Here is a 15,570-nt window from a genome sequence, read left to right on the forward strand (position 1 = left end):
TTTCTTGGTGAAAACAAACAAATTACCATACTAGATCTGAAAGTCGCAAACAAATGAATACAGAGAGAAAAATTCTGAACGTTACCTTTACATCAAATTTATCCTCAGATCCATCAAGGAAACAGGCTCTTTTGCATAGATCATTGAGATGCGTACTTTCACATTCCGATAGCCAGGAAACACAACATATTCCTGAGATTTGCAGTGGGACACGATCACTACAGGTACAAATTACTTCCTTCTGACCTCAAATCAGATCCCAGTACTTTTTCAAAGTGCATTTCTATGGTCGCCACAAAACTCAGAATATTTGTGTAACCATATTGAGTCGTCAACGCAACAAGCATAATGTCATGTCTCTACTCTCAATTGACTAGGTCTTCATGTCAATCACCAGAAAGAGACCTCTTTGCCAGTTCAGTCTCTTTATTGTCTAGGATTGCCACCATAAAACCAATAGTGTATCCTTCAGAGGAGAGACTTTTATCCATATGTCTTAAATGTCAATCTCTCGTGAAAGTCTCTCATCCAATGGTGAAAAAAGTGTCATCTCTTCTAGGCTTGATGCCATCTTGCATACTTCTGATGCCAAATGCCTATCTCCACACACGACCACTACAAGAATGTCTGGAGGACCAGTGGAGTCAATTCTCAAGCATTTGGAAAGACAGGCTCACACTTTCCCTCAAAGCAAATCAATCCCTCAAATGGTGGTGCAAGCCGAAAAATCTACAAGGGCTGCTTTTCCATCAGAATGTTCCCTCAGATAAGAGTGACTGATGCCTCTCTGTTGGGGTTGGGCAGTGCACATAGATCACCGTAAAATACAGGGAGTATGGTCTGCAAAGGAAATTACTTATCATATCAACCATCTGGAACTAAGAGCTGTTTATTTGGCCTTGAAGTCTTTCCTACCATCCATTAAATACAAAATCCTTTCTTTTTCAGACAACACAATAACTATGCACTATCTAAACAAGCAAGGGAAGACAAGGTACAGAGCCTTGTCACTAGAAGCCTAAACAGTATGGAATTGTTTGCTAGCCAGGGACCTGAGAATCACTGCATCCCATCTACCGGTTGTCCATAATAACCAAGAGCACTCTTTGAGTAGTATTCTTTCGGAATAGCACAAGTGGGTGATGACGGCGTTCAAAACATCTTCTGCACGTGGGGTTTTCCTCCTATAGATTTATTCACAACCGCGGAAAACAAAAAAATGCCCAAAGTTCGCCTCAAGGTACAGCCAACCAGATACATCGGGGAATGCCCTATGGATCGACTGGTCAGGCAAATTTCTCTAAGCTTTTCCCCCGATTCTACTGATTTCATCAGTAATTATCAAACTGTCTTAATCGAAGGCCAGAATGGTATTAATAGCTCCTTAGCTCCGGAGTGCTGGTTCACAGATCTACTCCACATATCGGAACGTCCACATGTGAAGCTGTTGTGCAAACCGGATCTTCTCATGAAATTTGGAGGTCAGACGGTTCATCCTAATCTTGTCTCTTTGAGTTTGGCAGCATGGCTCCTGAACTTGTAAAATATGGGCAGTCAAATTTACCCCAGGAATGCATGAACATTTTTAAAGAGGTTAAACATCTGTCAATTCAATGAGATTACTCTTATAAGTGGAAGAGATTTTGTATCTGGTATTATGACAAGAACAATGATCCAACTCTGGCAAGAAGAAGCTACATTTCCATATCTGGTTTATTGAGCCAAATCCGGCTTACAGTTCTCTTCTATTAAGGTCCATTTGGCGGCTATTACTGCCTATAGAAAATGTCCCAGTTATTAAACATTTCCTAGAGGTTATCAAGAAAGGTTTTCCTCCAATACGCCGTCCTTCCCCTCCTTGTGAATTAAATGGGAGTGGGCGGAATTCCGCGGAGGTGCGTAAGAGCTCAGCGAGTTTCCGCGGAGTTCCGCCCAGTCCGAATCTTTATAGCAGTATGTAGTCTCCTCCCAGAGGCGTTAGTCATGGTACTCGCCCCTCTCTTTCCAAGAGGCACAACAGGGCACATCCCAGATTCCATGCAGCAACGCTGCTGAAATACACTGGTTTTAGGCTATGACTCACGCGAGCCTGGCAGTGGGGCGTTTTTAAACAAGAATGGAGTGTTTCTGAATGCAGAAATCCACAAGCCACTTCAAACTTAGTGATGCTAAGGAATCTCTTTACTTAGCTATTTCTATTTATCGTCTTTTTCTCTTCTTCCACAGTTTGTAGGGAGCAGCTTTCTACTGTATTCAGAGCTTATGATTATCAATGGAGATCCCCTGAGAGAGTCTCTTACCTGTAATCCTAGTTCTCTCTCGAGGGAATACCCATTGAAATCATAAACACCTCCCTCCCCCTGGTGGAAGAGTCAGATGATTAATGGATTGTCTGCTTCCTTAGCAATACTACCGTTTTCTCAGTAAAAAAGAATGAGCTAACTGCCCCCTGCTGGGCATGATAGGATATTACTGGGCGGTGAGCCCTTAGAGGCACAGAGGCACTTTTCATAGTTGCAGAAGTGCAGCCTATAGATCTACATTGTCCTCTTCCTTCTTCTCTATTTTCCTTTAAAAATAGTTTCTGAATGAGATTTTTAAGGACAAATTACTCAGCTCCTGGTGATTTTCCTGTTTGTTAAATTATTTATTGACCCTTTTTTAAATGTAAAATAAAGCAATTGGCCTATATAACCTCATTTGTAGTCTGTAAAACATTTTATTAAATTAAGAGCTAATCCTGGCTTTCATGAAGGCTAACATCTACACTTAAGAATATACATTGTAAAGAAACGGATCTGGGATCGCCGCATGTGGGGGGGGGGGGGGGGACTATTCAATGCTCATGATTTCAATAGAAATTTCCATGTAGGAGAACTAGAATTACAGGTAAGAAGCCAATCCTTCTTCAGTCACTAATGAATTTAGGCACTTCCTAAGTAAACCTACATGCACTTTGACACTCATCCTTCCACTCATGCATCTTTTCATCCACCCATCGACTCATTCTTAAATTCAACCTCGTACTCATCTGCAAAAAAACAGGAACACAAAGTTTACAAGTGTATGGAAGATAAAAGAATGAAACTAGAAACAACATGCTACCACCTCACCTTAGTGGGTGTATGCTTCCAATACACAAAAACTATTAACCATCGCATCAGGTGACCGTCTTGCAGTGGTATTGTACATAGTGTACTGTTGTATTAAAGTTCCGATATCTCTGTCATATTTAAAAGGCACTTGTCCTCCATTCGGAGGGGAAAAAGCAATGATACACTACGCAGAATAGCATTTCAAACTAGCCATTGTTAAATGGTAAAATGTATGGTGCATCACTGTTGTACTGATCTAAGATGGACAATAGAATGCTTGTAAGATGGTGGAAACATTTGATTGGGAAATCAGCAATACACTTGGACATTACAGGCCCGATTCACAGAATTAACTTAAGACAAAATCCTAAACTTACTACTTTTGGTATTCACAGAATGCACTTACTACTTTTGGTATTCACAGAATGCACTTACTACTTTTGGTATTCACAGAATGCACTTACTACTTTTGGTATTCAAAGAATGGATTTACAACTACTATTTTACGTCCGCACTCGGGCCAGAAATTCCGGGCCGGAGGAGGAGCTTCCGGGCCGGAGGCAGAGCTTCCGGGCCAGAGGCGGAGCTTCAGGCCCGGAGGTGGAGATTTCGGCCATGGCTAAATCTCCCCCACCGGCCGGAATCCCCACCTCCGGGTCGGAAGCCCCGCCTCCGGGCCGGAATTTCCGGCCCGAGTGCGGACGTAAAGTTAGTAGTCTTAAATCCATTCTGTGAATACCAAAAGTAGTAAGTGCATTCTGTGAATACCAAAAGTAGTAAGTGCATTCTGTGAATACCAAAAGTAGTAAGTTTAGGATTTTGTCTTAAGTTAATTCTGTGAATCGGGCCCTACCATTCCAATATGGCCATCCAGTTTAGAAAACATGACTGCACAGAATGTAGCGCACTGCGGATGAGATGAGAGGCAACCCAGCCGCCCGGGGAGAGTGTCTGACAAGGGGAGCAGTATGTTCTGAAAAAAAGAAGGAAAGAAATGTAAGGTGCTCTGTAAAAGGAAACATGTAAAACAGACCGGCCACCAGCCCAGGCACTGCAGCACACTCATTTTGAAGCGTACGTGCACGTGTTCAGGATAAATGACATGCCTCACAGGGCCATAGAGTCAAAGGCAGAAGTAGGCTAACCCGGGAAGAAGCAGAATGAAATGACACTCAGACAGAAGAGGCCTGACCAAAAGATGGTCTATGTATGAATAAGTATGTAGAGATTTTTTAATTATTTTTTATTTTAAGAGCTTGCAAACAGGTACATCTAAAAGGCCGTCCCAAGAGGGTTTAGCAAGGAGTATCACGGTGAAAATCTTCTTCCCCCTCCGGGTGGTTTTCAAAGAAGTAACCAACACCAAATGCCTTGCTTATTATACTAATGTGTGAGCCTCTTGGCTTTAACATGCTATTTTCACAATCATTAATGCCGGCCTGCTGCCTTTGGTGTAATTTTTCATAATAAACCGATCAGACCCATGGCATCTGACATACCATTTCCTAATCGATCACTCAGACCCATACCCTTTGTCATCGGCTCTTCACTGCAACTAGCTCAGGCCTACTTATTAAGACTACGGGTTCTCACAAGGTAACTATCAAGTATAACGTCATAAAATGACAAATGTGTGCAAGATTACTGTTGGAAAACAATATACAACCCCGCCTATCAAGGTCTAACATGGAATATCGCAGTGCTAGTCTTCCACTCTAAGGCTTGATCTGAGGAACAGTCGGCAAAACAATATGCAACCCCTCTGAAGAGGGTCTAACACGGGTTATTTCATAGCTGGCCCTCCAAGTGTCGGAGGGGTAGTAAAATCCACCATTAAAGGCCTATGTCATTTACATGTGATTTTCACAATAAATATGTCAGACCTACAGTTTTTGTCATGCATTTTCATTATCAAAAGATTAAACCTGTAGCTTCAGACATAAAGGGCCCGATTCACAGAACTAACTTAAGACAAAATCCTAAACTTACTACCATTTTGGTATTCACAGAAGGCACTTACTCATTTTGGTATTCACAGAAGACACTTACTCACTTTGGTATTCACAGAATTTAGGAGTCCTAACTTTAGGACTCCTAAATGCCTTCTGTGAATACCGAAAGTCTTAAAATTTGGATTTTTCTCAGTTTAGTAGTCCTAAAGTTAGGACTCCTAACTTTACTACTACTAAACTGAGAAAAATCCTAATTTTAAGGCTTTCGGTATTGACAGAAGGCATTTAGGAGTCCTAAAGTTAGGAGTCCTAACTATACTACTACTACTAAACTGAGAAAAATCCTAATTTTATGACTTTCGGTATTCACAGAAGGCATTTAGGAGTCCTAAAGTTAGGAGTCCTAACTTCTGTGAATTCCGAAATGAGTAAGTGCCTTCTGTGAATACCGAAATGAGTAAGTGCCTTCTGTGAATACCAAAATGGTAGTAAGTTTAGGATTTTGTCTTAAGTTAGTTCTGTGAATCGGGCCCATGGATTGGGTTGGTTGCTGCGGAACAGCATTACAGTCTCAGAAAGAAAAGCAGCAAATTAGCCCACTAAGGAGTGTGCCCAAATGTCCCACATTTGTAGACCTGTCCGCAATCATATCCTCTGTCCCACTGCTCGCTCAGAGGCACTGCAGTAAACACCAGTGGCCCGCATTTGGCTTCCCACTATTTGTAACCATCTTAAATGGCAAGCTCTAGTGAGCTGTTAAAGAGCTCCCTACTGGTGGCTGGGAGGGAGGGACTTTACCATTCTGGGTGGTGTCTGTATTGTCAGCTCACTCAGTTCACCTAGAAGAACCCCCCTCTGATGCAGTCATGACATCACTAACGTGTTCCTGTGTTCTTTTTCCAGATCTAACAGCTACAAGCAGCACAACAGCCTCTCCAACTACAACTGTCACAACAACAGTCTCGCCAACCACAACTGTCACAACAGTCTCGCCAACCACAACTGTCACAACAACAGCCTCTCCAATCACAACTGTCACAACAACATTGTTGCCAACCACAACTATTACCACAGCTGAAACAACAGCCTCAACAATCTCTGCTACAACCAGCACTGCAACAACTGGCACTGCTACTACCAGCTCTGCAACAACTGGCCCTGCCACAACAGGCGGTGCTACAACCAGCACTACCCCAGCTAGCACATCTACAACAGGCACTTCAACAACTGACTCTGGGTCAACCAGCACTGCCCCAACTACCACATCTACAACAATCACTGCAACAACTGGCACTGATACAACCAGCACTGTAACAACTGCCATTGCTACAACTATACCTGCTACGACCAACACGGCAACAACCAGCAGTGCAACAACTGGCACTGCTACAACTATACCTGCTACGACCAACACGGCAACAACCAGCAGTGCAACAACTGGCACTGCTACAACCAGCACAGCAACAACTGCCACTGCTACAACTAGCCCTACTACAACCAACACGGCAACAACCAGCAGTGCAACAACTGACACTGCTACAACCAGTAGTGAAACAACTGGCACTGCTACAACTGGCCCTGCTACGACCAACACGGCAACAACCAGCAGTGCAACAACTGGCACTGCTACAACCAGTAGTGAAACAACTGGCACTGCTACAACTGGCCCTGCTACGACCAACACGGCAACAACCAGCAGTGCAACAACTGGCACTGCTACAACCAGTACAGCAACAACTGCCACTGCTACAACTAGCCCTGCTACGACCAACACGGCAACCACCAGCAGTGCAAAAACTGGCACTGCTACAACCAGTAGTGAAACAACTGGCACTGCTACAACTGGCCCTGCTACGACCAGCACTGCAACAACCGTCAGTTCAACATCTGGCAGTGCTACAACCAGTAGTGAAACAACTGGGACTGCTACAACTGGCCCTGCTACGACCAGCACTGCAACAACCAGCAGTGCAACAACTGACACAGCTACAACGAGTAGTGAAACAACTGGCACTGCTACAACTGGCACTGCTACGACCAGCACCACAACAACTGGCACTGCCGCAACAGGCAGTGCTACAACCAGCACTGCAACAACCGGAAGTGCAACAACTGGCACTGCTACAACTGGCACTGCTATGACCAGCACCGCAACAACTGGCACTGCCACAACAGGCACTACAACAACCAGCACTACTCCACCCAGCACATCTACAACAGGTACTTCAGCAACTGACACTGCTACAACTAGCACTACTACCACCAGCACTACTCCATCTTTAACAACTGGCACTGTTACAACCAGCACAGCCCCACCTAACACATCTACAACAGGTACTTCAACAACTGGCACTACTACAACCAGCACTACTCCATCTAGCACATCTATAACAGATCCTTTAACAACTGGCACTGCTACAGCCAGCACTACAACAGCTGGCATAACTGGATCATCTGCCAGCGCTGCAACTACCAGCAGCGCAACAGGTGCGGCTGGCAGAACGGGTGACACCACGACAGCCTCTACAACCCGTCCATCCAATGCTGGTAAGCAGACCCTGAGTAAGTTGTAACACTGGGACTGCCTGCGCAGCGCAGCGCCTTGAGGGAAGCTCCTCGAGGGGAATGTGCATACTACAAGCTGTGGTGTGCACCAGAGATGCAGTGGAACCCAGTGCAAGGGAGAGTTCTTTGGGAAAGTGTATGGGAGAGCGATAGATGATGTGAACTTGGAGATCCCTTACAGAATGTGTGGGGAGATCCCCGAGAACATGTGTATTGCCTGAGTCTGTAAATTGTGGAGAGTAAACTATGTGTTGGAAGAATTTATAGGAACAATGGGACAATAACGAATGCATATGCTGAGTGTTCAGAGAGACTAGTATAGAGGAGAGTCATTAGAAAGTGTTTTAGCAGGGTTCATAGTCAGTACGGTTAGAATCAACAGAGAATCTATCTGGGAGGGAGAGGAAACTAAGGTGATGAACACAAAGATAAAGAGGGAGAGAGCAGAGCACAGAGTGAGGTCACTCTAGCAGAGAGGGATCTCAGTGTGAGGTAATAACAGCTGAGAGATATCATGGTGTGAGGCAATATCAGCAGAGATATATCTCAGTGTGAGGCGATACCAGCAGAGATATCTCAGTGTGAGTGGACAATAACAAAGATATATCTCAGTGTGAGGAGACACCAGCAGAGCAATCTCAGTGTGAGGTGACACCAGCAGAGGGATATATAGTGCAAGGCGACACTAGCAAAGAGATAACTCAATGTGAGGTGATACCAGCAAAGAGATATTTCAGTGTGAGGTGATACCAGCAGAGAGATATCTCAGTGTGAGGCGACACCAGCCGAGAAATATCTTAGTTTATGGTGATAGCAGCAGATATCTCAGAGGGAACTAACACTAGCAAATAAATATCCCAGTGCAAGGCGACACCAGCAGAGACATATCTCATTGCGAGGCAACACCAGCAGGGATGTATCGCAATGCAATGTGATGCCAGCAGAGAGATATCTCTGTGTGAGGTGATTTCAGCAGAGAGATATATCAGTGTGAGGTGATTCCATCAGAGAGATATCTCTGTGTGAGGTGATTCCAGCAGAGATATAGCTTAGTGTGAGGTGATACCAGCAGAGAGATATTTCAATGTGAAGTTAAACAAACACGGATATCTCTGCGTGAAGCGATACCAGCTTAGGTATCTCTTTGTGAGTTGATACCAGGAAAGGGATATCTCAGTGTGAGGTGACACCAGCAGAGAGATATTTCAGTGTGCGGTGATATCCCTGAGTGAGCTAACACCAGCAAAGAGATATCTCAATTGAGGTGACACCAGCGCAGAGATATCTTGGTGTGAGGTGATACCAGAAAAGAGATACCTCAGTGCAAGGTGATATCAGCAGATAGATATCTCAGTGAGAGGTGACACCAGCAGAGCAATATCTCAGTGTGAGGTGGCACTAGCAGAGAGATATCTCAGTGAGGTCACACCAGCAGAGAGATATTTCAGTGTGAGGTGAAACCAGCAGAGAGAGATTTCAGTGTTAGGTGATATCAGCAGAGATATCTCAAAGTGAGCTGACACCAGCCGGAAGATATCTCAGTGTGAGGCAAATCCAGCAGAGAGATATCTCAGTGTGAGGCAACACCAGCAGAAAGATATCTAAGTGTGAGTTGACACCAGCAAAGATCTCTCAATATTAGGTGATACCTCCGTGTGAGGTGATAGCAGCGGATATATCTCAGAGTGAACTGACACCGGCAGAGAGATATCTCAGTGAAAGGTGACACCAGCAGAGAGAAATCTTAGTGCAAGGCGACACCAACAGAGAGATATCTCAGTGCGAGGTGACACCAGCAGAGAGGTATATCCGTGTGAGGTGATACCAGCAGAGATATATCTCAGTGTGAGGTGATTCCAGTAGAGATATCTCTGTGTGAGGTGACACCAGCAGAGCGATATCTCAGTGTGAGGTGATACCAGCATAGAGATACCTCAGTGTGAGGTGACACCAGAAGAGAGATATTGCTGTGTGAGGTGACACCAGCAGAGATATCTCAGTATTAGATGATACCTCAGTGTGAGGTGATATCACCGGAGATATCTCAGAATGAACTGACACCAGCAGAGAAGTATCTTAAGGCCATATTCACAAGAATGTGCGATAACTATCGCCAGAGTAAATTATTGACAAAAGTTAGCAATGCCTATCCCCGATTTTTTTCACCGTGACAGCGTGGAATTCACAAGTCCACGCTACATGGCGATAATTACAATGAACGGCAAAGAAAACAGGCAACAACAACATCGCAATGGCGACAGTTATTCCTGCGTTAGCAGGCGATAGCTGTGGATCGGCACATCACCACCAGATAACTCACCTTTCTCAACCCAGGCGATATCGCATTGCGAACATGGCCCTACAAATATTAGGATGTGAGGGTCAGGATGTCAAGTGAATAACAAAAGCAGGAGACACTGTTTGGTTCTTTTAACTTTTGGCATGCAGCCTGAAAGACTGCTGTGTCAACAGAGGCCCTTTCCCCGACCTCTGAACCCCGCTCTATTGAAAGACCCTGCCAACCAGCACCTACAAGTGATAGATGGAAATGCATTCACGGGTGAATGCTGAGGGGTTGGCAGGTAATTAAAAAAATATGGCCGGGGGCTGGGGGTAGTGGCGGGTGGTGTTGTGATCCTCATGGGTATCGGAGCTGCATGATCATTGCCTCCATGGCATCTGTGGGTCTTCAGGTGTGGCTCTTGGCTGGGCTCCCTTCCATGCTGTGGGTCGTCGTCCTGCTTAGCACCAGCAAAAGGCAGGTGTAAAATCCCTGGTGCTACTACGGTTTACCCCCTGTTTTTGCTTCGCTTCGCAGATCTGGCAGTTCATTGTGAATGTGGTGTTGTGGTTTTCTCGTGTGTTTTTGCATGGGAACGCCTACTCTGCATCTCATTAGTGTTAGTTGGTGGTGTCCACCGTGAAGATAAATTTGGGGGCAGTTATTGCGGGAATACTGCTGTTGTCTGCAGTTTGCACCAGCTTGTGAATGGGGTGTTAAATCTATCTCCGCTTTTGCTGCGTTAAGGTGGAGATAAATCGGAGTTAACTCCTTGTGAATATGCCCCTTAGTATGAGCTGATACCAGCAGAGATATCTTTGTTTGAGGTGACACCTGTAAAGAGATATCTCAGTGTGAGTTGATACCAACAGAGATATATCTCATTGTGAGGTGACACAAGCACAGAGATCTCAGTGTAAGGCAATACCAGCACAGATATCTTAGTGTGAGGTGATACCAGCAGAGAGATATCTCAGTGTGAGGTGACACCAGCAGAGATATCTCTGAGTGAGCTGACACCAGCAAAGAGATATCTCAGGGTGAGGTGACACCAGCACAGAGATATCTCAGTGAGATTTGATACCAGCAGAGAGATATCTCAGTGTGAGGTGACACCAGCAGAGATATCTCTGAGTGAGCTGACACCAGCAAAGAGATATCTCAGGGTGAGGTGACACCAGCACAGAGATATCTCAGTGAGATTTTATACCAGCAGAGAGATATCTCAGTGTGAGGTGACACGAGCAGAGAGATCTCAGTGTGAGGTGACACCAGCAGAGAGATATACATTGGCCAATTGCTTTAATTTGCATTTTAAAAAGGGCTAATACGTAATTAAAAAAACGAGAAAATTAGCAGGAGCTGTGTAATTTGTCCTTATAGATGTCATTCACAAACATTTTTTAAAGGAACATGGAGAAGAAGGAAGAGGACAATGTAGACCTATAGGCGGCAGCTCTGAGCCTATAGGGACCGCAGTCCACCATATCCTACCACCCCCAGTAGGTGGCAGGTACCTCGGCTCGTTTTTCCGGTTCCTGGAAACAGGATCTTAGATCTCTGTGCTCAGCCTTTTTTGGGGTGTTCCATCAAAACTTTCACTCAGAATTTTTTGTCAACACCTTAACTCAATGGTTTTCAACAGTTCCAGCATTTTACTGTCGATTTCCGGCAGGAAAATCATTTTTCTAATCAAATAAAAGGCCAACTTTATTTGACAAAAGGTCTATCTGTGACTGAAAGGAAGCCAAATCTGATCCTCATGATGCGTGTATTTTCTGCCTTTCTGACCTTATCCAGGTGTACCCTGAGGGACAGAGAGAAAATTCGCCTTCATGGAGCTGAAGAGCAATGCAGAAAGCAGGAAGCGCAGTACAAAGGTAGGACATCACGTGAGCGAGTAGAGGGTCAGTCCTCTACCCGGACTCTTGCACCTTCCTCTGAGGACTCCAGGAGAACAAGAAGCAATGAGAAAAAATACTAAAAAAGGACGTACTTGCAGGTTGACATCGGCATGATATGAGGTACAGTGCCTACTTGCTCACCATTGAGAGCTGGGTCGATGTCAAGAAGGAGATGAGATTAGACATGAAGACATAGGAGGTCAACGTGCAAGATTTCCATGACGTCAAGACACAGGGGTCTCCAGACGATGAAAAGTCTGTCAACAATGAGACATAGAGAGAAATGGACATCGAAGAGCCTGCCAACATTGAGCATACCAGATCTGCAGAAAGGGTCAGGAGATTGAGAACAAGAAGATTGCCATCAACTTCGGACTCAGAATATTCCAGGGCGTTCTTCTCTGTCCCTTCTTCTGGACTTTCCATAGCCGCACTCCACGGAGCATGAAGAGTTCCGAAAAACTCAGTTCAGCGAAGAAGAGTTTTTTCTTCGCTCGCCAATGTTAAGTTGATGAGCGCGAGCAAGAAAAATCGAATGCTAGACCACCTCCCAGAGAAATTTCTCAACGCGGGCAGTTACGGATAGCTGCGACAGCTCACATTTAGAAACTTTCTGTTTGTGTTGAGGAAGCTGCCACTCGAGTAGAGCATCTACTCAAGCGGCAGAAAGAAGCAGCACCCTCTTGCACTGTGCATTGTGCTGTTGGCGCTGATTTCCCAGTGTGGGACAATCACCCGGTGCTCAAAATCAGCATGAATGGCGCGACCTATCACGCTTTGCCACTTGCGGAACTCTGCGTAGCGTGGCGGGGTTTTTTGGTCATTACACGGAGTTCAGCATAGCGGAACCCTGTGAACTCCACCCAGGCCTAATTGTCAAGGAGACTGGCTGTGTTACATAGATCCTCGGGAGACGTACTTTCACATTCCAATAGCCAGGAAACACAGCAAATTCCTGAGATTTGTAGTAGAACACGATCACTATAAGTACAGAGAACTCCCTTTTGGCCTGAAATCGGCCCCAAAGCTTTTTTGAAGTGTATCGCAGTGGTCAATACACATCTTAGGAAACACCGAATATTCATCTATCCATACCTTGATGACTGGATTATCAAGGCGTCAATGCAACAACAAGCACCATCTAATATCTATCTCTAGTCTGAATAGACTCAGGGCCTCATTACGGTGAAACTTGGTCTGAGGGCCGAGGCTTTCCGAGTCTCATCACAGGTTTCCTTTCGACCGCCACATTACCATGCAGGCAGTAAAAAGTAAAACCAACTTGCCATTCTGGCTGGATTCCAATGGGCTCAAGGAGCCAATCCTGACCTTAATCCCTATGTACGGCATTTCTGCCATCGGGATTATGATGTCACTTTCTGACGGGCTTTCCATGTTGGGCTTTCTGACATGGAAAGTCTGTCGGAAAGCGACCTTGGGTGCCCCTAGCAGGGCCCCCTTAAACCTGCGGTCTTCAGTTGGGGGCTGAGGGGGCACCTATGGTGCCCCACTGCTAATCCCTGAACCGTTGCCTGCCACACAGTGCTGGGATGAACAGATTCTCCCGTTTCCCTATGGGAGCTTGTGCTAAGGCCGGTTTATGGCAGCAGCACATGCTCCCATAGAGAAATGGGAGCATGGTGCGGTCGCATTGTAATGCTGCGGTCAGGATCGTAATTAGGCCCTCAGTCTTCATGTTATTATCACCAGAAATCGACCTCGTCATCTGTTCAGTTTCTTCGTTATCTAGGAGCAACTATAGACTACATAAAAGCAAAAGTGTATCCCTTGGTGGAGAGACTTGTATCCATAAGTCTAAAATGTCAATCTCTCATCCACTGGTGAGAAAAGTATCTTCTCTTCTAAGCTCGAAGGCATCTTGCATATTGCTCACGCCAAATGCCCGTCTTCAGATGATACCATTACAAGAGTGTGTGGAGGACCAGTGGAGTAAATGCTCTGGAAACCAAGAAGACAAGTTCACACTACCCCTCAGAGCATGGCAATCTCTCAAATGGTGGTGCAAGCCGAAACAATTCCAGCATGGATGCATTTATATCAGGATGTTCCCTCCCAGAAGATAGTGACCAACGCCTCTCTGTTAGGTTGGGGGAGCGCACATGGATCACCTTCAAATTCAGGGAACATGGTCCATGAAGGAAATTACTTATCATGTGAACATCCTGGAACTACAATGAAATAATATGAAATACCAGCATTTGTAAAGTGCACAGCTACTTCCGCAGAGGTGTCCCAGCGCTGGGGGCCGCCAGGAAGATTAATCGAGCTATTGCCCAGAGTCACAAGGTGCTGGGCTAACCTGCCGCTGGGGATCGAACCGTGAGCCCCTGTGCCCTGGCCGCTGCACCACCCCTCTGTTCCTTTAGCATTGTGGTCTTTCCTACTGTCCTTCAAGATGAAATAATTTCTTGTTCAGACCGACAGCACAACAACGATGCACTTTCGGAACAGGCAAGGAGGGAAAAGGTCCTGATCCTTGGCACTAGAAGCCCAAATATTTTGGAATTGGTTGCTAGCCAGGCACCTGAGAATCACTGCAACCCGTCTACCAGGGGTAAAGAATATTCAAGCAGACTCCCTTAGCAGGATTCTTTAAGAAAATCACGAGTAGGTTCTAAACAACAACATCGTTCAAACCATCATTGGCACGTGTCATTTTCCTCAAATAGATTTATTTGCAACTGCAGAAAACAAAAAATTACCAAACTTTGCCTTGTGGTACTACCAACCAGGTACGTTGTGGAATGCTCTATGGATCGGCTGGCCCAGCAAATTTCTCTGCTTTTCCTCTGATCCCCCTAATTCCATCAGTAATCATCGAGCTGTCTTACTCAAAGGCCAGAATGATTTTGATAGCTCCGGAGTGGACCCGACAATGGTAGTTAATAGACCTTCTCCACATGTCAGAACTTCCTCACATGAAGCTGCTGTACAGACCGGACGTTCTCATGAAATTTGGAGGTCAGATGCTTCATCCCAAATCTCTATTCTTTGAGTTTGGCAGCATGCCTCCTGAGCTCGTACAATATGGACATTTAAGTTTACCACAGGAATGCATCAATATTCTCAAAGAGGCTAAACGTCCGTCAACGTGTTCATCTTACTCTTTTAAATGGAAGAGATTCAGGGGCATATTATCAACAGGTAGCGGTTAATATCGCAAACCGCGCTTAGTGCGAATTTGATTATCGCCGTCTATCGCTGGTTTATATCGCCGTGTTAGCGGCGTATTAACAATGCTCTGCTCACAGGCAATGTACAAACCAGCGATAGACGGCGATAATCCTCATTTGCGTGTGAATTCCGGTGATGATTTCACACGCTAATGAAAAGCTTGATAATAGGGGAGTGTGGACGTAACCAGATGATCCACCTCCCATACAAAACATGGCTAAGTCAACTTTAAAGCAGGTGTAAGAATCCGACGATAACCGCAGTTTGTGCGGCCTTCTTAATCGCTTCGCGGTTTCTGGGACGCGTTGTAAATACTGCGATGTCGTGTTAGCGACATCTGTCATGTTGTTTCTTGGCAGGAACGCCTACTTTGCATCTAATCAGCGATGTATGCAAGATGCAAAGTGTCACGGAAACGGAAGCTAACATGCGCTAATGCATGTTAGCACCGCCTTGATGATTGCGTGATCAAAAAATCGCCGCTTTTTCGGCGCTATGTGCCGAAAAAGCGGTGTTTTTTCCCTTGATAATATGCCCCTCAGTATCTGATGTTCTGACAAGAACTTTGATCCAACTAT

General features: G+C 45.2%; 1 protein-coding gene across 1 annotated transcript in view; it reads left to right on the forward strand.

Moving 5' to 3' along the window:
* LOC146835416 (uncharacterized) overlaps window positions 1–15,570 on the forward strand; it is a 165,029-nt gene that overhangs the window by 134,620 nt on the left and 14,839 nt on the right. Inside the window, exon 12 of the mRNA XM_085602978.1 lies at window positions 5,951–7,594. Within this exon, the coding sequence (XP_085459104.1) occupies window positions 5,951–7,594 (1,644 nt within the window). The remainder of the gene's footprint in view (window positions 1–5,950; window positions 7,595–15,570) is intronic.

This window comes from Triturus cristatus, chromosome 4_2 (assembly GCF_964204655.1).
Source record: "Triturus cristatus chromosome 4_2, aTriCri1.1, whole genome shotgun sequence".
Lineage (NCBI taxonomy): Eukaryota > Metazoa > Chordata > Amphibia > Caudata > Salamandridae > Triturus > Triturus cristatus.